Source organism: Patiria miniata, unplaced genomic scaffold (assembly GCF_015706575.1).
Source record: "Patiria miniata isolate m_02_andy unplaced genomic scaffold, ASM1570657v1 HiC_scaffold_3, whole genome shotgun sequence".
Classification (NCBI taxonomy): domain Eukaryota; kingdom Metazoa; phylum Echinodermata; class Asteroidea; order Valvatida; family Asterinidae; genus Patiria; species Patiria miniata.
Window position 1 is genome coordinate 21,869,446 of NW_024037069.1, and position 27,891 is coordinate 21,897,336.

Sequence of the window (27,891 nt, forward strand, 5' to 3'; positions counted from 1 at the left end):
GAAGCCCAGTGTACAGTGTATATGCATTTTTACAGACTGGACACGTGGCCATTGCAGATCAATGAGTATTACAGTATCCAAGCACACGATATAACAAACATGCATAACGTACTGAAAGATGTAAAGATTAATTTGTAAGCCTAAAATCTTAACAAAAGTAATAACTTTCATAGCCATTAATTTTCATGTTATTAGTGTAGGGATATTTAATCATTTCATCAAAAATATTCGTATTGGTCAGACACAGATTTTTGGGGGGGTTGGAATTGAAATCCCAACCCCCCCCCCTCCCAAAAAAAACCACGCCAAAATCTGTGTATTTTTTTTATACCATTTATACCAAATATTTGTTAAATGCTCTATCCAGGAATACCATATTAACATCCAAAATGGCCCACATTTCAATGAGCTGTTGTTTTAATATTTCAGTTGTCGCAAAGTTTGTCTCAAGTCTGACACCAAACTAGACACAAAAATGAAAAGCACCAAAAACACAAATTAGGATTAGAGACTTTCAAAGTAGCTCCAAACTCGGTTTCTGAAGATACTTGGCCCCTCCCTGCCAATAGAAATTTTCAATTAACACGATCACCTTTATAGTTACATTGCATTCAATTTGATACAAAACATCCATTTAATTCATAGCAGTTAATTTCAATTTTCCAAAAATCAACAATCTGTACAGAGTATTGTGCCAATAAATTAAAAAAAAACTTGATAATTCAAAAAAATTGAAAGTAAACTGTTTTTTGTATTTTTTTTGTACAAATTCTATTCTACTTAAATATTTATCATCCAGTACAGTAATATACTCATTAAATTATATATTTTTTTATATGTGCAAAATTGAGCTGTGATCCCAAACAGTAACAAAAACTGTTTTCCAAAAAATATATTTTAATAAAAACCAACTAAAAAGAGTTCAAAGAGTTAAGTACCAAATTAAAACAATTTTAACCCAAAAATGGGAAAATTAAAAAGAAAAACGTGAAATCTAATAAGAAAAAAAATTCCAATAAAAATGACTCCAAAGCCTTCAAATATCTGTAACAATGCCCATTCATGTTATTCAGCATTCCTTTTTTTTGTGTTAAGACGGACACAAATTAAATACAAACTACAATTTTCACTTTACTTGTGCATCACAAGGAAATCTTTTCCTTCGCAAAAAAATTCTCGATTTGCAAAACTTTTAATTGGCAAGACAACTTTATTGCATTGCTTTTTTTCTTCAAGTAAATTTTATTTAGTCTGAGTTCTCATGAACTTTGACCTTTGTGATTTGCTATCGGTTGACCTTATTGCCCTCTGACCTCATCGGTCGGGTCACCTGACCTTCCACACGATGACCTTTTTGTCGGTTCCCCCGGTAACCACTGTGTGTCCATCGCTCGTTGCTTGTATACAACTGATGGCATCTGTAGGTAAAACATGTATAAATAAAAATGGAAAAAAATAATAACAATTTCTGATGCCAAAATATTTTAGAAGACTTTGGTTTTTGTGGTCTTACTAACACTCAGACAATAAACTGATTGTTTGCATTTTTACTGGCATTGCTACCCCGCAGATACCACAACACTAAATATATACACCAGAGATGAATTTTTTCCCGATTTTAATCAGAAATCCGACTTTTTCAAATTTATTTCTAAAATTCCGATTTTTTGACAATCTTTTCCACGCATAAGTCTGATTTTTGTAATTAAATTTCAACGAATTTGAAGAAACCTGTTCTACCAGTCGTCAGTGTACTAATTATATGGTAGACGCACATAAGTAAGTCCAGATTGGAGAAGTTTACAGCTGGAAAATAAGTCTAAGCATTAACATAATGATTGAAACTATAGTAGCTAGCTAGCTACGTACAGAGCTACAAGGCTGTTGCACGTGGAGTTCAACTGCAATAAAAGCCACATGTTTCAGATTGAGTTGTACAAAATGCAATGCTATAAATTTCGTTTTGATCTAAAATACAATAGGAGACAGTGTCTGGAAATTGGGCATGAAGTGTATTGTAAATAGGTATATGTACATGTACATGTGTAACTGCAGCACGGCCAAGATTTTGTACACAGATTTTTGTTCGGCATATTTTTTTAAAAAAAATTCCCCATAGGCCAGTTTCATGTCTGCTACACTGACTTACCGTCATGCCCAGGAATGGTAGCTGTGAGCTGAGCCTTGACCATATCCCAGACCAACAGTTCCCCACTGGAGCTCCCTGCTAACACCGTATTCTCTCTCCAACAAACACATCTGAACACATCAGACCAATGAAAAAAAAGATGCAAACAGGCAAATTAAACACTGAAAAGCTGTTGCTCTGGGGAAAAAAACCCAAATAACCACTTCCACCCCCCATATTATAGTGAATTCGTAATGGAATGATAAAAACGGTAAAAACTCCATGCTTTTTTTTAACCGTCATTTCTGTGTTGGGTGTAACTGTTAATTTTCTCAACAGGCCATTTTCTTTATGCAACTGAGGACACTTTAAGCCTAACTCCCAAGGCCTTTTTGCTAGGATGTAGCCTCAATCTTGCAAAATCCTCCAATTGGCCTCATGAAAAAATAGCATATAGCCTCAATCCTGCAAATTCCTCCATTATTTCTTGAATATGGTCCGTGGAGGGGTGACCACTGCCTGAATCCTGCAAAATCCTGCAGCAGTGACTGTCAATATGTGGAGGCTTGGCACGTGACATCCTGGAGCAGTACGAAGGATTTCAAGCATAATCCAGGCCTATATTTATGCATGGCTGAGCAAAAACAACACAAGGTCCGGCCCAAGACCTTGACAAAGTGCATCCTACGAAATCAGTAACGCACTTTTGCCATGTAACCTCAATCCTCCAAATTCCTCCACTTTGGCAAAGAGGATTTTGAAGGATTCAGGGCGGTTAGGGTTAATGAAGCCATGGGTTATTGCCGTAAATTCACATGTTGCTATAAATCAGAAATTACATTCTTAAATTGTAGATTGAAAGAGGATTGAAGTAATGTTTATAAATTGTTTCAACGTCATACTTCTACAGTTTGTACCCAGTAATTGGCATTATTACAGTGCCCACATTTGCTCAATGATATGGCCTATTTTGTAGTAGAAACTAAACCATTTTTGTAGCAGTTGAAGTGATTCCATTACCTTATTTCGTGTTCAGTCTCCTTGGCAAATACTTCCGTTCCAGTCCCAACATCGACCACTCTCATGAAGCGATCCTCCCCAGCGGACAAAATCATCTTCCCATCTGTGGAAACAAACCGAACAATATATACATCTCTCAGACGCAAATTTATGTTGTTCCATTCTAGTTAATAGTCAAGCATGAGGACAAAGCTCAATCAGAAAATGAACTGCAAAACCCATCTCACCACAGAGTCTTAGATGGTCTGAATATATTTCAATAATGCCAACTTAAAAGAGTGTAAAAGTGTTTTTGTCTTACTAAAAAATGATTCATATTATCTTAAAATGACAATGTGTGGTGATCACACATTTTCAAAAAAACGTACAGCTAGAGATTCCTAACAATGGTGGACATGAACAGGCTAAGCTTTCCGGTGGAGCTCAGCTTTATCAAAATGCTCAGATTCTGGCAACCTGGCAAACTACCAGGAATCGGAAAGAACCTGTAAATTGGATAAAGATACCCTCCCTTACAGATTGAGGCAGTCTTTAGGTTAGGTTGCACCAGGCTTTGCTTCGCACACCAAGTTATCGCTCGAATAAATTTAAACATGAATCTATATGTTAACAATATTTTTACCTGGGCTAAACTTGACATCATGCACCATACCAGTGTGGCTCATGCTAGATCTAAGCACGGACTGAGAGCCGACATCCCATATGTACACTGCACCGTCTTTTGTCCCAGATAAGACTAACGAATTATCACCGTTCACGTCCAGACAGCTCACCTGTAACACAAAGCCAAGAAATACATACATATCTGCACATTGCCTACCCGCTCCGTTCACAAGCACCCCCTCAACGGCAAAGAAAGTACAGTTGGGGGTGACCGACCGACGCCATCTTGCCTGACTGCAATTTTGCCGCGACGCGCGGCCGTACCACTGCGTGTACATAATACAAATCCCCTGCAGCTGCTGGTGTAGGTGCGTCACACACAAGGAACGGTGCGCGTCAACCAGCTAAATGTCCCACCCATGGGACGTCGTTGCTAGGTAAAAGGGCACCCTCTTTCGCTGGCGCACGGAGCCCATTGGCTACTAAATTTACCTTCATGACAATCTGTGATTGAATTAACGCTTTTTTGACAACAATTTGAATATGAGGTAAGACTTGGAGCTTTGCATGGTTGAGAGCCAACAAGTCATGAAGTTTGCGGTCACACTATATACATGAATTTGTGCGGGCCTGAAAGAGTTAGCCGAGAATGCTCTGTCTGTCTTCAGGACTGTCTTCATATGAGCACGGTGCTACCATGATCTCCATGACTCACTTGTGTGCAAAAATCTTAAACTTCAAAATCTTAAACGTAAACATTGTAAATTTCATCAGTTGCCTTATAAACAATAGGCCTGTTCAAAATGTGAATACAAACAGAAAGATAGATAGGAGAGATAGGAAGTTGTTTGAACAATTGTTTGGTAGATTTTCAAAAATTTACAAATTTAACTTGGAAGGTGCAAACGATGCTTGATGTTGTGAGATAAACTTTTGTTAACAACACTTGCTTCAAACAGCATTATTGTGCAGAAAAGAAAACACTGAGGTCTCTCAACTATGACCCTTTTACAGAGAGTTTCACAGACTAATAAGCCTACCCCCGTTTCATGATCGAACTCAGCGGTCATCTGTACGCTGTTCAACCTGACCGTCCCGTTGCTCTGGCCGCACAGGTCCTCCACTGTCCAGACCTTGACCGTGGAGTCCCAGGATGCAGTGACCAAGACCTCGCCTTGTAGATGCAGCGCCGACACCGCATCGTCGTGAGCCATCAGCTTGTCAACGATGCGGCCATACTCGATGGAGTACAAGTATCTGGGAATTGATGTGATCATGCAAGATATTGGTACATCAGATTCCACCCGGCCAGCCAGCGAATTTTCTTTTCCCAAACTACATCCACATACATGGTTGTTTAGCGCACTCTATGATACTTTTTATGATACGTACGCAGGTATGTAATTACTTTTTTCCCCAGGACTTGTCGTGCAGTGCGATAGCTCAGTCGAGAGGGTCGTGATTTTGCACCGCGAGGTTGTGGGTTTCGGACGATTTTTTTTTAAAGGGAAATAAGTCAGAATTTCATTTACCTTCGAATTTGTTTCTTTTTTCCAATTTTATATTTTCTTCTCATGTTTTTAGAGAAGTCCTTTTTTTTTTAGAGAAGTCCAAAACGCCATAGCGTACACCCATATGCGGATGTCGTTTGGGAAAAAAAAATTGCGGCCAGCCAAACCCAAGCAAGCTCAATGGTCAAATGGTAAAAGGGCCCATGTAAATTTATTTTTTAAATGCCATCCTTGTAAATGTACCTTTGTGTTCCATTTAACCTGATTTTCAATTGTCATTTTGCAGTTTTTACGGACATTTCGGTGCTTTTTGGTTTATAAGCTAATGAGAATTTACATATTCATGATCAAAAGTGTGATGTCATTTCAGGCAGAAACTTTAATGTTACAGCTATTTCAGCACAATAATTTGCAAGAAGTTATGATAATTTGCTGCCGTAAACGCTATGTTCTTTGGTGATTTTTGTTGTTGTGTCAGTACACGACAGTAGGCCAATGAGCAAAGTTTCCTAAAAAATATTTTCAAGGAGTAAATTTTGGGTTCACAATTTTGGGATCAACAACAGAAAACCTTAAACTGACCAGTGTCTTCCTGAAATGAAATACGGCAACAGCGCCCTCATTTGTCAGGAAAAGCATTGCAAATTTTAAAGAAAAGCATTTTTCAATAAAATTAACCAAATAGGGATGTCAAATAGTTTTCAAACATTTAAGAGTAGAAAGTTGAACAAAATAATGTTCCCAAGTAAAATTCAAGTCATGGGCCCTTTAAGATGTCTGCACTAGTAAGCAGGAGGTCATGGGTTCGAGTCCCACCTGAGTCAGCTTGTGATTGTTTTCCTTGCACGCTCGCAGACAGCACATGGTGTTCAGTGCTCATAACATACAACGGTGTGAGGACAAAACCTAATATTGAAAAGTAAAATGTCCCTGTTTCAAAATTTCCATCACTGCGATTTCTTCAGAAATTAGAACATGAATATCCAGGAAGTATTTTTCTAACGCTTACAATGAGTCGTCCCATGATCCTACGAGTACTGTCTTCCCATCAGGCATTGCACTCAGCGATGACAGCGGCATGCTGGATATACTGATGCTACGTCGCTGTCGCTGGTCCTCAAGTGAGTACAACTTCAAACTAGTGTCTATACAAAAAAAAGTACATGTAGTGATCAATCCTTTTACTGCCTTTACGTAACTATAAGTTCTGTGCCCGAATAATGCTTCAACCATGACAAAGAGACATATTTCTTGACAAAGAGACAACAGAATTTCCGTTACCTTGAGACACGGAGAATACCGTTTTCCCATCGTCTGAGACCTGGACATCTTTGACGGTACTGGACAGAAAAAGGTGAAGTCAAATAGTTATGTATTAAGCAGGTGTAGAAATGAGGGATAGACCTTTTCTCTGAGAAGAAGTCTGCCTGAGGTAGATGTAATTTTTTTGTATTTGGTTTTGCCCGAGTGGGCTTGTAAATTTTTGTTGTGTGGGTTCTTGGGCGATGCCGAGTGTGCAGTGTTTATAAAAATACATCTTCAGGTGGGGGGGGGGGGGACCTCGATATGAAAAAGAGATAACCTGTTTTGAAATGTGATCAGATGACAGAAAGCTGCACTCATTTTCTTATTCGAGGATTGCATTTCTTGGAGTGGACGCCAGCGCAATCTTGGCGGACATTGAAGATCCATGAATTAAAACATAGGTATTTTGTTTAGATAACTGAGTTTGGCAGCACAGTACACCTGGAAGCATTATCTTATTGCTATTGATGTGATTAAGTACTAAAGATATTAGCACTTGTAAGCAGGAGGTCGTGGGTTCGAGCTCTGCCTCAGAGTAGAAAGTGCTAATGAAGAAATGTTTGTAAATGTGATGCAATCAAGCTAGATAAGTTGTTTTTCGACCCTGGTCAATTTTTTTTTACAGATTTGGAAAGAGCACCATCTCAGCATTCCTGCTGTGAAAACCGCATGCTGATACCATCTTTAGTTCAAAAATTATGGAAGTCGGAATACCAAGAGATGTGATGAAGTGATGTGATGAAGTGGTCCTATTTTGGCCTGTATCTCCAAATGAAATTTCCCGACAAACCACTCATTTAGCTTGATCGTAAAACCCATCATCACAATTTAAATCTCCCTGACCAAAAAAAAAAAATTGTGAAAAAAATAAACAAATATCTCACTCTTTGTGTAGTTTGTGTTGACAGGCTGGTTGCAACTGATCCATACGATCCCACTGATGCGACAACAGTGAACCTTTCCTTTGTATGGCACTTGCTGCAGACCGACAAAAAAACCAATGTCTAAATTTCACTCAACCTGAGTGCAAATCCTGCTTAGCTAATTGCATGGCAGACCCAGGTGAAAAACTAGAACAGTAGCATCAAAAAAATACAAATAATAAACACCAGGACAAAAGTAGGACTTTGGAGGACAAAATCAGGATAAAAGTAGGCTTTTTTACGGGCTTTCGGGAGCAGTTTTCTTTGATAATCACCCATGTCAACAGCACCATTAGCCTCATTTGGCATGTTCTGTATTCACAACACTTGTGCTCCATCCTCAACTAAGCTCTTGGAAGTACAGTTGCAGTACTCCTGCGCCCAAGCCCTTCATTGTGTGATTTACATATGACAGTGTGTAACACTGTTATTTAAAAAATAAACGGAAAGAGTGCCATACCTGGACATCACTTGAAGCCCTGTGCACAAACCCTATGAGACTGGTCTGAAATTTGTTAAGTGTTTTCTCAGTAAATGCTTCAATATTTTTCCTGCTAAATTTGACTTTTTAAAGATATGTTATCGTTTTCTGATAGCTGATAGATCACTGCAGGGAAAAAATAGTGATGTCCATGTATGGAATTCTTTCCCCCCCAAAAACAATGAGATTTCATTTTTAAGGAGTTGTGGGAAAAAAAAGTAGGAAAAAGTAGAAATTTCAAGAAAAAAGTAGGAAAAGTAGGAGCAAGTTAAAAAAACACTAGGCAAAAGTAGGAAAAGTAGTAATTCTTGAAAGCCAGTTATATGCTTAGCAGAAATGAGCTGAGAACCAGTCACACACAGTAAACACTGCATGATATTTTAGCTGGTAACCTTTATCTGAAAAGCATACTTTCTTACTAAGCAATATGTTTTAAGTTAAGCACAGTGTTGTACTTAGCCCCTCCCAGTATCCGTTGGAGTGTGATGGCCTAGCGGTTAAGGACACCGGACTCATGTTCTGGTGTTTCAGAGGCAACAGTGACGTGGGTTCGAGCCTGCCAGCGGACACTTGTGCTCTTAAGCAAGGCACTTAACCATTATTGCTTCGTCCTTCGGATGGGACGTTAAGCCGTAGGTCCCGTGTGTTGTATAAATGCACGTAAAAGAACCCAGTAAACACTTATCGCTAAGAGAAGGGGTTTGCCCCGGTGTTTCTGGCCTCCTGTATAAACTCCCACGTGGAGTATTTAGGAGAAGAACCAACCAAGAACCACCAAGAACCATGAAATTAGCGCCAGAAAGGGAGAAAATTGGAAAATGTGTGTGTTTTTTTTTTTTTACCTGTGTCCTCCTCGAGATCTTGTGTGTCTGTGTGAGTGTCTGTGAAGGCATCAGAGTCAGATCTTAACCTTTCGTTTGCACTTTCCTCTTCGACGGGTTGTGGGACTGGAACTGGACTGCTGTTGTTGGAATGTCTTGACACTGGCACGGCAGGGGAAAATCTATTGGTGAGAAAGCATTTACAGCAGTGGTTTGTTAACCATTTTTCTCAACTTGGCACACAGGTTAGAAATTTTTCTGCCAACTGTACTTAAATTCTCTTTCGAAAGACAGAATGACGTCACGCTTTGTTTACGTGTGTGCTTTTCTATGGGAGCCAGGTAGGGACGAGATCCACCAAGCTCCCATAAGAAAGCGTACATGCAAACAAAGCGTGACATCCATTAGGTCTCAGGTCTGTTGGAAGAAAGGATGGCCAAATGTCATTTTACTTGTTCTGGTCGGACACTATTTCTCGACCAACCTGCTTGGGTGTGGCTTGGTGAAGAGTTGTTTTGGCGTCTGTCCAAACTCCATGATCTGCACCTTGACCGACGCTTGCTCGTTGGGGTCCTTGATGCTGTCTAGATCAACAGCGCCCTCATAGGTCAGGTAGTAAAACACTGCGCAGGGTAACAAAACAAAGCGTAATGAAACGTGAATGGATTGTTTAAAAAAAATCACAGTGTTAATTAGGAGAACGCCAAAATAAAACTTGATATTGGTACAGTGCTGATATGGAGGTCTGAGGTTCAAATCCCCCTCCAGACAATTTCTTTGTCCAACCTCATATTTATTGAAGGTAAACCTTCTCAGTTTCCCTTTTGTGATTTGGAAAAAAACTCTCTCTTTAAGAAAGCCTCAAAAGACTTTGTTATAATTAAGAAAGAATTTTACTCGCTTATATCTAAAATTTCACAATTTCTTTTTTATTTTTAGTTTTTTCCTCTTGCAAATTCTGGAAAAATACATTCTTTTCTCAAGAAATTACTAAACCATTTCATCATATACCCCCAATTCCCAAATTCAATTTTTGTTCTTAATCAAATTAGCCTCAAGTCCTACAAATTGTTCGCCTTAGTTTTTAGCCCCTATTCCACAATTCTCTGTCTTAAACCACAGCTGAAGTGTTTACCAAGAGAAAATGACCCACCATTATCAGCTTCGTCAGCCTCAGGTCCCCGCTGCTTGTACCCAAAGATGAGATCGATCCAATGATGAAGATGGTTTGAAACATGATCACTCTCCAGAGCCTTGCGACACTTCCGACAAAAGTCCACCTCGTCTGAAGAATCAAGAAAATTATTAACTCTCTATACATAATGTGTTTAGATTATTGTTTAGATGCCTTTGCAAAACCCAAGCCCACTGCTAACATGCATACATAAGCTCTACATGAGAGCCCTTGGCACTCATGTAGTTAATTCAAATCGTGCTTACCCTCTCCATTGAGAGTTAAAATATTAGCAAAGTCAAACTTTTATTGAAGGAACTTTCAATTTTAAATAGCTTTTGGATTCTCTATCCAGGAAAAGCCTCTCAACGCTGGTCGCGTAATTTTTTTTCCTAGGAGGGTTAGGGGCAATGTCATGAATAATTCAGTTTTTCCTTTGAATCATTGCAAGACTTAGGTTCTCGTTCTATTTTCCCCTTAATTTAAAATTATCTCAGTGATAAATTTGGAGAAGAAAAATAGCTGATGAAAATGAGCAGCGACGACGTGGATTCGAACCAGGGATCTTTGTATCCATAAGCTCATCTCGCTATCCACTAGGCTACTGTGTGGTAGCTCGACGACAACCGATCTTTAAAATGCTTTAATGTATTGTAACTAGTTGAGTAACTAACAACAATGCTGTTGATGTCATTGTCCGTTCTCATGGATAAACATGAATTATTCATGACATTGCCCCTAACCCTCCTAGGAATAAAAATTACGCACCCTGGTCCTGACCAGGGTTGGATTTTACCCGTGTAGAGAAGCCATGTTGGATTCTTGCTTACGTGAAAGACGTTCCAGAAATCTTGGGGTTCAACCCAGGCCAAACACATAGACTTTGAATAGCATGAAAAGGTTTATTAGACAAATTATAAGCTCAAATGAACAAAATTGGCCATTACCATCTGCCCAAGGCGGCAACTCCACTCGGTTAACCTTTGACCCATCCTGCTGCACCCCTAGGTTCAACCCGCTGCGATTGATGAGGAAATCGGCCATTTCCGGCTGGTAGAACTCGGGGATGAGCTCCTTGACATCAGAAGGCAGGGATAAGACGTTGCTCCATGTCTCTGCAACACTGGGGAGATAAAGAGATGAAAGTCAATAATCTGCACGAATACAATTTGCCAGGAAATCGTTTTTTTCTTAGCCAAAAAGAAAACACATTTGCTGAAACTTTCGCAAATTTCTGAGCTTAGAAAGTCCATAAAATTGGCCCCTGGTTTCCGTGATTTTATGTGTGTATTATTAAAGGTAGCGTCCATCATTTGTAATTTGTGTTTGTTTGAAGCAACAAAAGTGCTCAAAATCTAAAGAGGGGTGCTGAACAACTAACCTGATGACGTTTCAGCTCAGTGAATGCTGTATATTCCGAGAAAACAATATTCTAGGATCTCAATTTCAAGTCAAAAGTTGCTGAGTCATGTTTTGAATTGGGCCTGAATTCAGCGCCCGAGACACGTTCTCACTGTGCCGATTGCAGCTACGCGATGTCGCGCACTGAACCGACGAATTATAGCAACTGCACGTGCATGTGCATCGTGCCAACATTTGGGCCATTTTTGCGTGCGTTTCACCGAATAAAAAAAACAAAATACTAACGGAAATTTCAAACGAAACGTCTCAAAATGTTATACAATTATTCTCCCGTTCATCAGGACCACGCGGCAGCTGATGTCAGTGCACATTCAGTCCTCTACCCTCCCAGGTACCCATTTATACTCCTAGGTGGAGAGAGGCAATTGTAGTTAAGTGTCTTGCCCAAGGGCACAAACACCATGTTCCTGGCAGGGTTCGAACCCACGCACCATCATACGTGAGTCAGACACCGTAACCACTGGACCATGGCATTCTACATATTGATTGGGGTACCTTTTAAAAAGTCTGTCCGGTTGGTCAAACCGGCCGTTCTGCAGACACAGCGCATATTCCGGAGCTACTCGCAGTAAGTAGTACAACACGTAGCCAGGGGTAGAGTAGTGGGAACCGTAGAGAAACTTGGGCTCTGGCATGTCAACCTTCCGTTCCTAGCATTAATAAAAAGAGTAAATTTCAATTTTTGAATTTTGGTTTTACCAAATGCATTTCTACGCTCTGGCATTTTAAAGTGATTGAATATGAACAATGCATAACTTTGAGGAGACAGGTTGACACTGTGGCATTTTCCTCGCCTTACAACCTTTCCCGTGTAAATTGGGTTTTCAGCCCCTACCTGATTCTGGGATTTTCCCCAAATATCAAACAAGGAATTTCTTTCCCCATCTTACAATTCAACAGTTTCTTCAGTCTTGTGAGCTACAGTGCATGTGCACAATTAAAAAACTCTTGGCTTCATTATCAGAAAGACTGAGAAAAAAAAATCATAAGTCAATAAATAAAAGTGACATGCTCACTTTGAAGCGTTCTAATCTCTGTGGGTTGAGTGCCCCGATGGGCTTGCTCAGGTCTCGGAACGTCTCCGGGTTCGTCAGGTCCAACTCCTCACTGATATAGTCTGCAATGACCCATGGGAAGACTGGATACTGGGTCAGGTCATTGAAGCTCCTGTCTGCTTGGCTGTGGGTCAAAGGTCAAGAATATAGGGGTTTATGAAATCTGGGCTTTGACTCAAGCTTCGGCTTCAGCGGCACGGTTTAGTCCCAGACTTAACAGACTACAGGACAATAATTGGTCCATTCTCTACGGTCGAGACACCAAATCCTGTCCCAAAAGGCCAATGGTTGTTGTGTAGTTTCTTGGACTTGAACATTCATTCATTCATTCGTTAGACATAAGCATTTGCCCGTGGTCTCCTCCTCAAATTATACACAGTTGGGATCACTGGCTCCGCTCCCACCACAGCCCGTCTTTCCAGTGCTGCTGCTTTTAGTTCGTTGGTGTCACACCCAGACCATTCACTTGAACATGGCAGGATTTTTAATGAATCTTTGGCTGAAGATGAAGCCAATGCTACAGTTGAAGCCAGGATTTCATAAACCCCTTTAGTTTTATCAGCTCTTAAACCTCTGATTTCCCCATCCTGATATCATTAAAATGTCATACGCCCTCAGATCCGGCACTTGGTATGGCCGAGTGTGCACACAAATTGTGATGTAAAATGTGTTTAATGGGGCAGGAAGAGAGGAAATATTGGACAGATCAATGTGGGAGCGTTACCTGTTCAGGTACAGCAGGTAGTCAAAGTTTGAGATGACGCCGTTCTGCCACAGCAGTGTCATGTTTTCCTGAGCTGACTCCTTCAAAGAAACACCTAAAACATGGATGCAAATGAGTCAGGCTGGTTTTATATAAAATGAAAAAGTATGATCACTGGAACCATATGCTAAATTTACCCCTAGATTCTGGGGCCAATTTCATAGAACTGATTAAGTACAAATTTTGCTTAAGCACAAAAAAACCTTGCTTAATATAATCAGGTTACCAGCCAAAACTCCATGCGATGTACACTGCTTTTGACTGGTATTTAGCTGTTGTTCACTTTAGCATAACAATCACATGAAGTTTTTTTCCGGTAACCTGATTTTACTAAGCAAGATTTTTGTGTGCTCAAGCAAATTTTGTGCTTAAGCAGCTCTATGAAATTGGCCCCTCAGGACTAGACTTCAGGAGCAGTAAACGGCTTAATTCACGAGTTGTAATAAATAACAAAACATCCTCAAGTCGATCACAAGTTCAGAAGAGGACAATCACAAATCATCTAATCTCATGTCAGGAGACAAGTGACACATGACAAGTGAGATATCACAAGCGACAAAAGAAATTTCTAAGTCATTGTATATTTTATCATTTTTTTTACCTGACTTTTGAGTGAAATTTTGATTGACTAGTTATCTACCTATGACCCAATTGCAACTAAAAAAAAATTGGTAGTCGACTTTATGTTGAATGATGGGGTGAATGTCACTTCTTAATGGCAACTGAGTTATCTTCATACCTTCCTGGGCAAGTATGTTCTTGTAAAGCTTATTCCTGTCTTCCGGCTTTGAGAATGCCAGGAACATGTCCGACTTGAAAGATCCCTCTGTGCAAAAGATTTCAAGGCCCTGAAAAAACAACCCACAAAACAGTATCGTCATTTCTTTTGATTCTGCTCTGTCGCCATGGGAAATTATAAAGAATCCATCAAAATGTACCAGGCACAGACATATTTTTTTAATAACTTAAAGAAAGACAAAGAATTATTTAGCTACCACTTCTCTGAGGAGGAATCTTCTCTTGGTTAGTCTCTTGATGTCCGACAACTTGATTTTGATAACAGGGACCTGGTAAGAATACAAACGTTTACAATTTACAAATATAGTGCAAGTTTACTGTCAACAGTAACAGCACACTTTGTATGGTACTCAAGTCCAACACAAGTCGAATCACAAGTCGAATCACAAGTCAAATCACAAGTCCATCACAAGTCAGCCACAAGTCAATCACAAGTCAGTCACAAGTCAATCACAAGTCAATCACAAGTCAATCAAAACTCAATCACAAGTTAATCACAAGTCAATCACGAGTCAAATCACAAGTCAAATCACAAGTCAATCACAAGTTAAATCACAAGTCAATCACGAGTCAAATCACAAGTCAAATCACAAGTCAGCCACAAATCAAATCACATGTCAATCACAAGTATGGTTACAAGTTACAAAAGACAACAATCACAATGGACTCAGTCAAATTTGGTCACAATCGCTGCAAGATATGTGCAGAAACCAAAGGTGGGCGGGGCTTACTGCCCGAAGCATGCCACAGAGTGTGATTTGCACTGACCGATTCCACGTTGTTGAAGGGTTGGAAGTACAGTCGGGACGAGGTCAGCATGATGCGACCCGGGTTGACCACCAGTGGCGTGATGTGGTCCCCCACTGTCTCCATGACGATCTGCTCGTACAGCGTCTCCAGCCAGCTGGTGTTGAACTTGGTCCGGTTGTAGCAGGAGTAAACGATGGCTGCAATCTGCACAAACGGAGACAGCATGTCATCTCATTGGATGATTGAAAATAAGAGTTGTGATTTAAACCCTTTCCACACTGGCATTCTAGAGTCATGCTAAACCAGAATAGAATTAGGAACAAGTCGAGTCAACACAAATAGATTTTGGTTTCTGACAGGGAAATGTTATGTATCAATTTTTCATTGACTAGTCTCTCGAGTTGTCCTGAATGACTGCAGTGGTCGATCTTTCAATAAATTGCCTTTAACTGTTTCGAATGACAAACTTTTCATGTAGTGTATTTAATTTTAATCTCTCGAAAAAATTGGTCTGGCATGACTCTGGAATACCTGGGGCAAATTCTGTGAAGGTGATTAGCACACAAAACAATTTGCTAACTGTCGAAAATACTTACTTAGCAAAAACTGGTGACCAATTAATATTTTCATGTGGTGCATTTTTTATTAGTGGCTGGTTTTCTGTCTATTTTGATTTGCTAATAGTACTTTTTTTCTGCCTAGTAGCTCCACAAAATTGAGCCTTGGTTTGAACATTTGAGACTCTCAATATTGTGCACTGATTACTAAGAAAATTTTTTGTTACAAACTTGCTAAGGTGGGGCTCGAACCCATTTCCTTTTGCTTACTAGTGCAGAAGTCTTTCTCACTTGACCAGACTGCTTTCTGGGCTCAGCTGTCCGCTTCAAACATATAACAGATCAATGCCTTTTTGGTTGAATTTTGAATCGGGGAGTCTTAAAGTTTTACAGCTGGGTTTTGGCTCTCACAAACTTTTGAACAAGCTTGCTCGGGTGGGATTTGAACCCACAAAATGATTTAACTGTCAACCTACCATGCCTGCTTCATCAGCCAGTGGTAAGGTAGATGCTCTGTGTAGCTGACACATCATTTGTAGCACGTCATCAGGGGTGACGTAATTCAACGAAAACAGGTGTTTGGTGGTTTCCTAAATGACAAAATGAGTTACAAATTCAGTTTATTTCTTTCTCATATTTTGACCTGTTATACTGGCTTTTATGCATCTCTCAAGAAAATTCCAATATTTCAAGTTTGTCTTATTTTTAATAAAAGAAATTCAGAACTATTCTTTCACTATTTGTTGTCCAAGACAGTTTCCCCAAAAATTGTTTCAGAATTTTCGGAAATTCTATAAACAGTTTACTGTTTGTCCTTTCTATTGACTTTTGGTTCATTTAGCGAGTTTTCTTTGACTTGTCAAAAAATGCTCACACTTTGGCAGACTGAGGTCACAAATTTAAGTCAAAGGTCCAAAGGTTAAAAGTTGTGAGAAATTCAATGTAAAAAGATCATAATTATACCTTTTTAAATTCATAAGAACCGATGATGTTGTTCGCCTTCATTTCAATCTTCTGCTTACATTGGATGACAATGACGTCCCCACGGTTGCCAAGTCTGAAAAAAAAATTGCAAAGATTCTTTTGATTTGGGTCATTCTATAAATTTAAGGTCCAAAGTGTGACACTTTTTCCTGACCTCGTTACCTTGTCATTTATATTTTCCATTCAAGTACCATTCAGAAGGACTTCAAATTTTTTTTTTATTTGTGGAGTGGGTAGTTCACTATTCATAATCACTCATGGAGGGCGGCTGCATTAAGAAAAGCATCAGAATTATAAACTCATAGATGTCAGATGTAACAGGGACAGGAAAAAAGTGGACCCCAAATTTATAGAATGACGCATATCAGAATGTTACACACAAAATTATATATTATAAACACAGAAGTAACTTTTACAAAGTATATATGCATTTCCTGCACATCAATTGTTCTCTCCTTTCTGGTTTGAAATTTTCATTGAATTGAAAAAAAAAAGTACAAAGAATACTTTCTATCAACCGAAGTTTAAATGCTCTTTATTTGATTATATCACATTATACACAAACCTGGATAGAAGTGGGCCTGTCCATTTGTCTATCTGGATGCACTCTCGTAATGGAAACTGAAGACAAGAAAAAAATGAGATATGTAAGGGGAAGATGAAAAAGGCACTGTTCTTGCAATAACAGTTTAGAAATAATACCACTCCTTCATTCAGAGATGAAACTGGCATATGGCCAAAAAATCGGAAAATATGCCATAGAAAAATACGTGTCCGAAATCTGGGCCGCGCTGCATCACACACATGTACATGTACATGCATGTACAATACACTTCATGCCCAATTTCCGGACAACTACTCCTGCTTTATTTTTGATTCAAACAAAATTTTACGATGAAAACAATGGTCAGTGTTTTCATTGCATAAAATGCCCGAATTACTGTTAGAGTAATGGAGTCATCAATAAAGAAGTTCACTTCTTACTTGAGAAAGTCTAGGGAAAAGTCCGAAAGACAAGGGCACCGTTCATGGTGCTTCAATCATCTGATCATGTCCATTCAACCATACAACTCCACTACTCCACTTGCATTCATACGTGGGGAAAATCAGGTATTATCGTCTTTCTCTTCTAACAAATGCCAGTGAAATGTTTCGCTAATGCTTTCTTCGCTATCCTCGAGATAATCATCACGATTTCTAAAGCATTGCATTTAGTATAACTAAATTTGAAACCTCCGAAAATCGCACAACATAATGATTTTATCCACTAGATCGTTCACAAGGCTACCCGTTCCGACCGGCCATGTGCTAGCGGACGGCGCGGTGTACGGTGCAGTGGTACGGTACGCTACGCTGGTACCATTGCATATTCGCACGCACGTGCGACACAGTGATTTTTCCATGTCGCCTGTCAATGTTTTAACCTTTTGTCCAGCCGGAGAAGGTCCGATCAGTGTTATGCCCCGTGTTTCTACCGTTGAAACACTCCAATAACGACTGGTGAAAGAGATTACAACTACGTTCGCGATGATTTTAACGTGCCATTTCCATCGACTTTTCATCAACTTTTTTTCGAAATTATGATTGAAATAAAATGACATTTTGTGAGAAAAATCCTTACAAAATCAAATTTTGTGGGACACACTGTAAAAAAATCGGAAATTTCGTTGGAAAATTCAAAAAGTCGGTTTTCCGATTAAAATCGGAAAAGTTTCATCTCTGTTCATTAGACTCGTAGGTTTTCAAGGTGGACATGAGCAAAGAATGGAAGGTTTGCGGTAACACATGTGAATACTAGTGGGGGTTTGCGGTAACACCATGTGGAAGAATCTCTTTTGAGAGGATGTGTGGTTCTGAAAAGAACCGGTTGGTTGTAAAACTCGATGTTTCAGAACCACACGTCTTCTCCAAAGAGATTCTTCCTCCACATGGTTTTACCGCAAACCCTCACTAGTTAACACTACCACCATGCAAAGTTACAAATCTTAACCATGTGAATAATATCTGTTTTGAGTTCTGCGGTTCTGAAAAGAAAAAGAACCAGTTGTTTTAACTCAATGTTTTCAACAAGAATTTGGCAGTTGTTTATGAAGTGGATGCTTGGATTCAGCACCAGGGTGACTAGTTCAGTGGATTGTTAATGTGAAATGTACAATTTTAAGGGGAATATACAACATTTGCAAACATCGAAAAATAAAACTACAAAGTTTTTGCGAAATACCTTAATAGGATGTTGGTAAATGACAGTCTAAAGCATCCTGTAAAATTATGGCACCTGGTATACTGTTATTTCAAGAAAAGTGGTATTTTTGTATCAATTTCCAACGCTGATCGGCCGATCAGCGTTGGAAACAACTGGCTTTTTTTTCAAATACTGGCCCCAATTGACCATTGCACTTGTTTGCAATCGATTACAAACCTATGAACGGGTACGAGCCAGCTAGACTGGTTCCCTGACCTTACAATTCCCCAATGTATGTAAACTGCTCTGTTTCTTCTTATATGGAGTCAGGGAACCAGACTACAGGAAAATGATCGTTTTTCTAGGTTTTTATAGCATTTTTCGAACCCAAAACCTCCAAAAAGTCAGTGTAACTATATTTGCTTTATATTTCCAACCCCCAATTCCATCCATTTCTGAAAATTACAGCAAAAGCAAATGATGTATATTCTCTTTAAGGAACCCTTGTCCTAAAAGTGTTGGAGTAATGCAGTTGAGTTTGTCACAAGTGCATCACAAGTGCATCACAAGTGCATCACAAGTGCATCACAAGTGCATCACAAGTGCATCACAAGTCCATCACAAGTCCATCACAAGCCCATCACAAGTCCATCACAAGTCCGTCACTAGTCCATCACAAGTCCATCACAAGTCCATCACAAGTCCGTCACTAGTCCATCACAAGTCCATCACAAGTCCATCACAAGTCCATCACTAGTCCATCACAAGTCCATCACAAGTCCATCACAAGTCCATCACAAGTCCCTCCCAAGTCCATCACAAGTCCGTCACTAGTCATCCAGGCACAAGTCAAGTCACAAGCTATTCAAATGAACTGTGAGAAAAGCATTCCTTTGTGTTCATCCCTTATTACTTCATACTTGCTACTAGACTTGTGACCGGATTTGGGATGGTCTCGTGATTGAATCAACAAACAAAATGTTGTCCAGTGGTTATTGATTGGGCATGTTGTTAGTTGCAGGAATATATTTTACTTTTTTTTGAGTAAATGGTAAAATGTTCTAATGGAAGATGCAAGATGTCCTACCTTGACGACAGGTTGCGAGACGTCTTGAGGATCAAACACAATGGATTTGGAGCAAACCTTCAACCGTCCTCGTGTTCTTCTGTCAACAAAATGACACTTGGGAAAATAAACCAATCATACACAAACATAATATATTAAAATGTCACTGTCCAATGTTAATGAAATATTTTCTTCAACTATAAAATATAAAAACATATTGCCACATAAGGATGATAATTCAATTATGATTATAATAATGTGGAAAGTGGTTAACACCATGTTTGTACAAGTAATCCAATAATAGCTCCACCAACTAATGGTGAATACTGGTAAATTTCAAATTCAAATTGTTTTATTTTTGCTTACTGTTAATTTGTTTACTGTCTATACTGCATGTTTTACTGTCCACTGATATACTAATTACTAACAAATACTGATTCTGCATTGTTTAATTTATTGCCTTTGTTTATTTGTTTAACTGTCTAAATTGCATTCGCTTATTCACTATTTACCATACTAATGATTAATTAGCATTAATTTTACACTGTGTATTTGACATATTGCTCTGTTTATTTATTTAACATTTAGATATTTTCTATCTACTCTTTACCTCCTGATAGCCTCTTCCTCTGGAAGATCAGATGGATAGAAGAAGACGCTGAAATCCTCAAAGTAAATTTCTCCAGGTTCCAGTAGTAAGAGGGAGAATCTGTGGGGTTAAAGTTTATACCAAACTTATTTGACATTCCCATTGCATCATAGGCATGGATGACAAACAAGCCCTCGGTCGCACCACGAAGTAACGAATAGTGTGCAGAAAGTCCATAGACGATACGTCACTTCGTGGTGCACCCGACAAAGCAATTGATGCAGTTTTTGCACAAACCTATGAGGTACAGGAACCAGTCAAGCTTTAACTCTGTTGTATGCAACAGGTTTGAATAATTTGTAATTAATCCGTCATTTTTCCGTTAAACATTTTCATACTCCAGCAGTTCCCTAATGTAGCTAAAAAGCATTTTGAGTGCCCCTTGAACTTTTGACTCAGAACTTAAGAAATATAATTTGTAAATAAAATTAAGTTTTTAACTTTAGAAATCAAATTAGGTTTTGCCCTTCACCAACGTTTAAACACTGTATACTCAGTGTGTTACCTCCCGAGTGAAAGTTGGAAAAAATCACTCGGGTGGGACTCGAATCCACGACCTCCTACTTTCTAGTGCACATGTCCTAACACTCGACCACCGAGATAACGGGATCGGTTGGCCGGTTCGAATCTGATGTATGTCATAGATAGAGGGCAGGGTTTTGAAATTTTAAGGGAAATTTGGGGGTAAAATCACAATGACAACGACAAAACGCAACACGAAAATAAAGATGGCGATGTACCGTAAACATGCACCGCGGGCTGACTCGAACAGCAACAACCGTAAATCGCATAGGAAAATCGTAATTTTTACCCCAAGAAACTGTTGAAAATTACAAAAAGGTGTCATTATAATTAATTGAGAGAAGTTTGCTTTGGGCATGTTATTGTTAGGTTGAAATTGAAAAGAAAAGATCACTTTTGGGTAATAAAAAAACACTCTTAACTCTAATTTGATCAAAACTAAACAGGGGCCCTACACTACACCGTATACGATCGCCCATCATTCTACTAGTACTAGATACATGTAGGCTTTAAAAATTGATTTTCAAATGATTTGTAGGCCCTAATTAATGTTTCAAATTGCAACATTGTGTGAACAAAATAATCACTAAATTCTTGATATAAAATGTGGAGGAATCAAATGAAAGTTAAAACTGATAATCTGCGCCATCAGTTTGTGCACATATTGCCTGGTTTATTTGTCATCCAATCCCAATATGCATTGCGAATATCGAAATGTTTTTTTTCCCGAAAATGATGCAGTGGTCAGAGGGCATACCCAGTGGGAAACGATATAAACATGATAAAGGAAGTGGGCCATTTATTGTAATTTAATCATCAGCACTGTTCCCAATACTACATTAACATGATTAAGAATGAAAAGGAGACCTGTTTGGCCCTCCCTGATTTTTTTTCTAAACGGTTTGAAGATAATAAAAGGAATAAATCTCACCGTTCCTTTTGCAGAGAAACCTCGCTGAGGAACGCCATCTTGAAGAACAGCGCCCTCTTTCAGGCTATTACGTAAATGTTATTTCCCAGTAATTCAGTCGAGGTTTGTGAATGTGAGATTTGTTGCATGTATTTTCTGTAAGTTCGTTAGATTTCTTCTCTTTTTTTATTCAGAGCAATTTGTAACTGTCATGACTATAAATCCTATAGTAGTACTAGTAGAGTTACGAAATTTTAGTTGACTTGGGATACAGATTTTGGCTTGACAAAGTTGGTGGGTTGGTTAGCCCATGGAGGAATAAGTCTTCATTGCAATACGACTAGTCCACCAGGGCTAGTGGGTTGGTGTTGGTTTGTTGGTGTGCGCAGTTGGTACCGGCAATTTCATTGTGTCGGCAACACTTGAAACTGCACCAACCAAGTAGGCTACATGTTTAGTTGCTGTACATGTAGTACCAATTAGAATTGAGGCAGTCCCAACTAGTGTCAGAGATATGTGTTTCTCCAATGGCAATTAGCCTATAGCATGCTAATTTTCTGTGTTTGCCTAAATGAAATGTTTAAAATTTTGCTAGTAATCATGGTAATGTATTAACACAATTTCAACTGCTATCATTGCATTTAACGGCCTAGTTTCATTTACTTTTATGTTTTTAATCAAATCCTACTTTATTATTTTTTTTAAGTAGATTTCATTTTCTGCTTTATAATCCATGGCTGTGGAGGATTTAAAAAAAGGAAAATAAAGTCCAAGAACCATTTGGTTGATAGTCTGGTTCTAAGTGCCAAGGATCCTGATTCCTGACGTTGAATATATTGTCAGGTCAGGGAACCAGATAGCAGTTGAAAATTGCATTACAGCTGCTGTAAAAATAGCTAGGGCATTTAAGTTTTCTCCATAGAATGAAACACCTGAAAAACAAAGAAACAAACGTAACCCGACAAAAGAATGAACTTCACAACCCCAACAACCAAAAAATTGTGATACATTTCATTTTTGGTGCTTTCGTTAATGACATCTTTTCTTTTCTTTTTTATTATGTAGGGACCAGCTAGAACTCCTCGTCTCCTGCAAGCAGTACAGCATACCTTGCTGATACAGATTTGGTGTTTGTTTAGAATAGGGGGAATCCCGAGCATTGCCCGATGTGTTGACGCCATTGACGTAATTCTTGCTGTAGTACAAACCTTCAAGATGCATCCTGATCTATCCTCTCATCTCCACACAGAGGAGTGCAACATCCTCATCAGAAAACTGCTGCAGTGCCACAAAGATGTGAGGAAAAAGATTTTTCTTTCTCCGAACCTAGCACTTTCCTTAGAATCACCAACATCTCTTAAGTGCCCCTTGTCAAACAGGTCTACATTTTCCTTCTCAAAAAGATTGTCACTCTCAATGTTCTAATTTGCCTTTTCTTTAAGATGTTTTCTCCCCATCCCTACTTAATTATATCTCGACTTTCTTCCCATCCTACCCAGTCCCCTTTTCAAGACAGTCTTCAACCTCCCTTTATCCCCCCCCCCCCCCCATCGTCTTATCCAATGACATGACATTTACCTATGTTTTATTGAATGTGACCAAATTTCCAAAAAAGATACAGTGAAATCTAGGTAAGTCAAACCTCAAGGGAACAGGGTTGAAATGCGACTTAAGCAGAGTTTTGAGTTAATCAGGGTTGTATATTGTTATACTACTGAAGGGAATTGATTCTTTGTTTGACTATTAAATCAGTTGTTTGGAGTTATCAGAGTTTGACTTATCGAGATTTCACTGTATACCCAAAATATAAAGTTTTCAATATAGTGTACTTTCTTTGATGTTACACTTTCTAGAATCCATTCAAGAAGTTCACGGGTGTGTGCAATCAAGAGGACACAGATCTACGAAGCTGTTTAAACAGAGAGGTAGGCAAACTTGTAGTTGATCCTCACAAGTCTTCACAAGTCATTCCTTGTCATTACAGATCTCCACTTGCTAGTCACAAGTCCTCACTTAAATAATTTATAAATTATGAAGTTTGAGGGTAACACCATGTGGAAAGAAATCTCTTTTTGGAAGAAGTGTGGTTCTGAAAAGAACCGGTTGGTTGAGTGGTCAAGTTATATATAAGTCCTCGCTTGTCATCAAAAGTCCTCACTTGTCATCACAAGTCCTAAAAAATCTGCACAAGTCCCCACTCATGTCACAAGCCCTCACTTATCCTCACTTGTCAGTCGCAAGTCCTTTCATCATCACAAGTCATCTGTTGTAAGTCATCACAAGTCCCTCATAAGTCATCCAGTTTAAGCTCAAGAGCAACAGATTATTCAATTTATATGTGATGTGTGACAGAGGCAAGACAAGCTGTAACCCGACTGAAATTGCTCCTTGCTTTTGTTATTTTCTTCATTCCAGTACCACCAGCGGCTGGAAGCTAACAAGATGAAGACAAATGAGCGCAGACGAAGAATGGGCCTCGTGGAGCAATTGTGACGTCTCATAGTTTGCTGGACAAGTGAAACATTCATCGCCACATAACATGTACATGTCTAGTGTGCTATGGCAATCAACAATCCACATTGCTCAAGCCTGATCATTGGTCAAACGAGACGGAAACAGTGCAACTACTTGTATAGAGTTGACAGTTGTGTGGCCCATTCGAGGGAGAATCTATGTAGGAAATGTCGCATTGTGGTCATGCACTATTCTACTTATGACATGGAGAGAATGCCCAACTGTTTTTTTCATTTCAGAGTAGGCTTGGCATAGTTTGCGTTGTGTACATCTGGCATGATGTACTACAAAGTTTGGCCATAGGGTTTTTTTTCGGGGGGGGGGGGGGGGGAGGCGTTGTCATGGTACTTTTCAGACGGCCTGTTTTGTATGTGTATGTTTGATTATCTTCAAACTTTTGAGTATAATCAAATTAAGGGTAGAGTAGATCATTTGCAGCTATTCAAAAAGTAGATGAAGAAAAGCTTACTTGGTTTAAAGATGGTAATGGCACGAAACTCCCTGTGAAATCTTTCTGGCATGCTCTCATTTTGAAGAAAACAAAAGTTTTGGAAAATTCTGTCAGTAGTTGGTTTGTAATTCGGCGAATTCGTGAATGGGTGTGCTAAAGCATTGACACAACGCACACACAGTTGCGATAATTCAGTTCAGAGCGTGACATCGCGTAGCTGCAATCAGCTGAATAAGAATGTGTCCTGGATGCTGATTTTGGGTGCAATTCAAAACATGACTCGACAACTTTTGAATTGACACCAAGATCCTTGAAAATTGTTTTCTCGGAATATAAAGCATTCACAGAGCTGAAGCTTCATCAGGTAAATTGTTGAGCACCTTTGTTGCTTCAAATAAAAGAAAATCGTAAATGATCTACCCCACCTCTGAACATGTGATCTACATGTGTAAGCTAAAAAAACAAGATCATGCAAATATGTTTTCAAGGAATTGGAGTTTGACGAGCAAGCTTGGGAAAAAGGCAGTTGGTGGTTTTTGTTTTGAAGAAGAAAAATTAGCTTTAAATTAATTTCTAATTTGTCCTGGACTGCTGTGAACTCTGGAGCATCCAATTGCAAGTACAACATTTTTCTCTCTTCAAAATCTATTATTTATTTCATTAACAAACACAACTATTACATTCATACAAAAAAAACTGAGTACAGTTTTATAATTAAAAATGACATTAAAATACGTACTGGAACTTATTCTCCTGTACTGATATCTATTCAGCATACCGTGTAGCAAGACCATGTACACATAAGTGGGCGAATTTTTGAAACTGGGGTGCAAGGAACAGATGTTGTTTTTTAATAAAATGAATATGAAAATGTAACATTGTTGCCTTTTTTTGTACTGTTCACTTCTTTAGTGCAGTTTCTGAAGTTTGATCACATAACGTCAAGTTAATCAACATGAGATTATTCATCCAACTTTCTGCTTCTAAGAAAAAGATAGAAAAAGATTTTCCTGTTTTGAAATGTATAGAAACTCTCCAAAAGTTCTCTCGTTTTGGAAGGTTCAAGACTCTAGTCTTTTCCTTGCCCGAGAATTACGATTCTTCTTCCTCCCTAAAGCTTTCCTCGTTTCAACGTACGTTCTTTACAACTTTGGTTCTAGAACAAACCACGGCAAGCTTTAGACATAAAAGTTTTGTCTTGAACGCTTTGCAAAAGGAATTGCGTTGTTTCAAGTGATGACACCTAAGGTATCTAGAAATATTGGCATAAAATGAATCAGATAGGCTATTTTTGTGTCATTACAAAGATTAAGAAACTAATTGGGAGCAAAGTGGATCAAATTAAAAGTAACAAATAAGAACACCGACAAGAACTGATCTACACATCTACGGTTAAAACTCAACTGACACTGTCGCACTATATGCTGTTTAAGAAAAACTGGAAGCATGGTTTCTTGCGGATTTTCAAATTACAAAACTTGGTCTGAACAGATTATTTAAGTACCTAAAATAAAACCAAATACATTGAAGATATTATCCAAGGTGGATCAGCAAACTTAATAAAAAACTGGTTCTTCATTTTGTAAACTGTCTCTGTGTATCTGACCAGTGTGTAGCGGCTTCATTTGTTAACTTTTAAAGTCAAAGTTTTCTCGTTAATGTTTTGTTAGACTTGACACGCCAGAAGAGTGTTAACAATTTCGAACGGCCCAAACAGTGGTGTACGGCAGCTGAAGACATATGAAAGAACAAAACTCTTTAATTAATTCTATCATTATTTTACCTGAAACAAACTAAACTGTGTCTTAACGATAGTATAGCACTCGGGCATGCAACTTAGAAGTTGCAACAAATTGAGCAATTTCCAAGCTTTACAAGACAGTCTACAGTCTTTTAAATTTTCACCGACATACACGGTAAGTTTTTAAAGAATGAGGATATCAGGTGGTTTTTGGAAAAGTTCATGCCTGATCGTTAAAAAGTTTCGAGGTTTGGAGTTGTGTTCAATTTATCCACATGCTGGAAGGCAAGCTGTACTGATCGGCTCGCCGAACGTGGTGGAGGTGGTGTATTCGTCGAAGCCGTCACGAGTCATTAAGAACTCGGCGCAGACGTACGGGAAGGCCGAGCAGGGCAGGTTACCCAAGTCCCGCTGGTACTCCAAGCGTTGGAAGTGGAGCTGGGTGTCTGTGGTGCTGATGGTCTGGCTATATTGCTCCTTGTTCAGGGCCTGCTTGAGGAAGGCCATCTTGCGTCCGGTGCCATCATCACGGGTGGCGCTCCACATGCGGACCCGCCAGAGTTGGCGACCTTGGATGGGACGCTCAGCGTTAATAATGCCGATGGTATAGTCTAGGAAGTAGTTGTCGACGGTGCCGTACAACTGTGCTTGAGCGCCGCCGAAGGAAATATCTTGAACAAAAAGAAGAGATTCACATCACATAAATGACAAATACTAGATCTTTATGCTAACTCCTTGATATATTAAGTAGTATCCTGTGCCATTTTTTTTAATTAAGGAAATAACCTGAATGGCTACAAAAGTGTTAGAAACCAAGAAACATTATTAATTTTGTAATAAAATACGTAGAAACTTTTCACTTGGTATTTGTACGGTACAGCTTGACCCAAGATTGCCAAGTATACCTTATCCTTACTTTCTTCAGCCCAATTACACAGAGCGTCTAAGCAGAAAGTATTGCTTAGCCTCAGCCGGGGACACAATTTTGCTTAGCGAAACGGACACGCTGAGAAATTTACCCCAAAAAATTGCCCACTAAAATAATTAAGCCATTTGCAGGTTAAATTTGAATAAAATCTGGAACGCTGACTTACTCCAATGCTTTGCACGTTTTAACTTTGCATTCTCCCGACCAAAAAGACTGTTACTGTATCACGTGATTCGGGGCAAGCCCTATGCTAGCGACCCCCAGCTCCGGCATGGTCTGGTGTCTTTGTGCCATTCTCACCCATTGTGAACAATGTATTGATGCTGAGCGTCTCTTACGTAACTATGCAAGAGCTTGCCCCGAATCATGTGATTAGCAACAGTGTCTTTGGTCTGGAGAATTCAAAGCTAAAATGTTCCAAGCATTCTGAGCAAGTCAGTGTACCAGATGTTTTTCAAATTTAAATCCCAAAGGGAATAGGTCACTCGCAAATGGCTTATTGACCCAACATCTGTTACCATAAAATGCCATTTTGATGTATTTTGTTTTTGTTTTTAATACAAAATAGTAAAATAAACATGGAACATTAACTGAGGAATGACATACTATTTCAGTGTTCAAATTGATTACATT

General features: G+C 39.0%; 3 protein-coding genes across 11 annotated transcripts in view; 1 reads left to right on the forward strand and 2 right to left on the reverse strand.

Annotated features, from left to right (window-relative positions):
* Window positions 1–377: 377 nt before the first annotated feature.
* LOC119738083 (protein FAN-like) lies at window positions 378–21,725 on the reverse strand. 2 transcript variants are annotated; one of them, XM_038212817.1, is made up of 24 exons: window positions 21,646–21,725; window positions 20,154–20,252; window positions 19,565–19,643; window positions 16,861–16,916; window positions 16,275–16,368; window positions 15,788–15,901; window positions 14,773–14,958; window positions 14,202–14,273; window positions 13,946–14,054; window positions 13,168–13,261; window positions 12,405–12,567; window positions 11,884–12,038; window positions 10,914–11,089; window positions 9,946–10,077; window positions 9,277–9,415; window positions 8,814–8,974; window positions 7,452–7,545; window positions 6,544–6,602; window positions 6,272–6,407; window positions 4,792–5,008; window positions 3,771–3,921; window positions 3,149–3,251; window positions 2,150–2,259; window positions 378–1,418 (listed from the first exon to the last, which is right to left on the reverse strand). In XM_038212817.1, exons 1-24 carry the CDS (start codon window positions 21,681–21,683, stop codon window positions 1,327–1,329), a joined length of 2,829 nt encoding a protein of 942 aa, XP_038068745.1. In that variant the 5' UTR covers window positions 21,684–21,725; the 3' UTR covers window positions 378–1,326. The 2 variants fall into 2 exon arrangements, with proteins under 2 accessions (XP_038068745.1, XP_038068746.1); XM_038212818.1 differs by lacking the exon at window positions 20,154–20,252 and having other exon boundaries at window positions 21,646–21,698.
* LOC119738084 (COX assembly mitochondrial protein 2 homolog) lies at window positions 21,716–25,465 on the forward strand. The gene is made up of 4 exons (XM_038212819.1): window positions 21,716–21,782; window positions 22,690–22,920; window positions 23,478–23,549; window positions 24,040–25,465. The coding sequence occupies exons 2-4, from the start codon at window positions 22,840–22,842 to the stop codon at window positions 24,115–24,117; spliced, it is 231 nt and encodes a 76-aa protein (XP_038068747.1). The 5' UTR covers window positions 21,716–21,782; window positions 22,690–22,839; the 3' UTR covers window positions 24,118–25,465.
* Window positions 25,223–27,891, reverse strand: part of LOC119738081 (zonadhesin-like) — a 90,191-nt gene continuing 87,522 nt past the window's right edge. For all 8 annotated transcript variants that reach the window (XM_038212811.1, XM_038212810.1, XM_038212812.1 and 5 more), the window contains one exon: window positions 25,223–27,001. In XM_038212811.1, the coding sequence (XP_038068739.1) occupies window positions 26,598–27,001 (404 nt within the window). In that variant the 3' untranslated portion in view covers window positions 25,223–26,597. The remainder of the gene's footprint in view (window positions 27,002–27,891) is intronic.

Excerpts from the sequence above, each read along its gene's own strand:
- LOC119738084 (XM_038212819.1), top strand. The coding sequence starts at position 22,840 with ATGCATCCTGATCTATCCTCTCATCTCCACACAGAGGAGTGCAACATC. Across the intron at positions 22,921-23,477 it reads TGCTGCAGTGCCACAAAGAT|AATCCATTCAAGAAGTTCAC; the intron begins GTGAGGAAAAAG and ends TACACTTTCTAG. Across the intron at positions 23,550-24,039 it reads GAAGCTGTTTAAACAGAGAG|TACCACCAGCGGCTGGAAGC; the intron begins GTAGGCAAACTT and ends TCTTCATTCCAG.
- LOC119738083 (XM_038212817.1), bottom strand. The coding sequence starts at position 21,683 with ATGGCGTTCCTCAGCGAGGTTTCTCTGCAAAAGGAACG. Across the intron at positions 20,253-21,645 it reads GTTTCTCTGCAAAAGGAACG|ATTCTCCCTCTTACTACTGG; the intron begins GTGAGATTTATT and ends TTAACCCCACAG. Across the intron at positions 7,546-8,813 it reads AGATCTCGAGGAGGACACAG|CAAGTGCCATACAAAGGAAA; the intron begins GTAAAAAAAAAA and ends GTCGGTCTGCAG.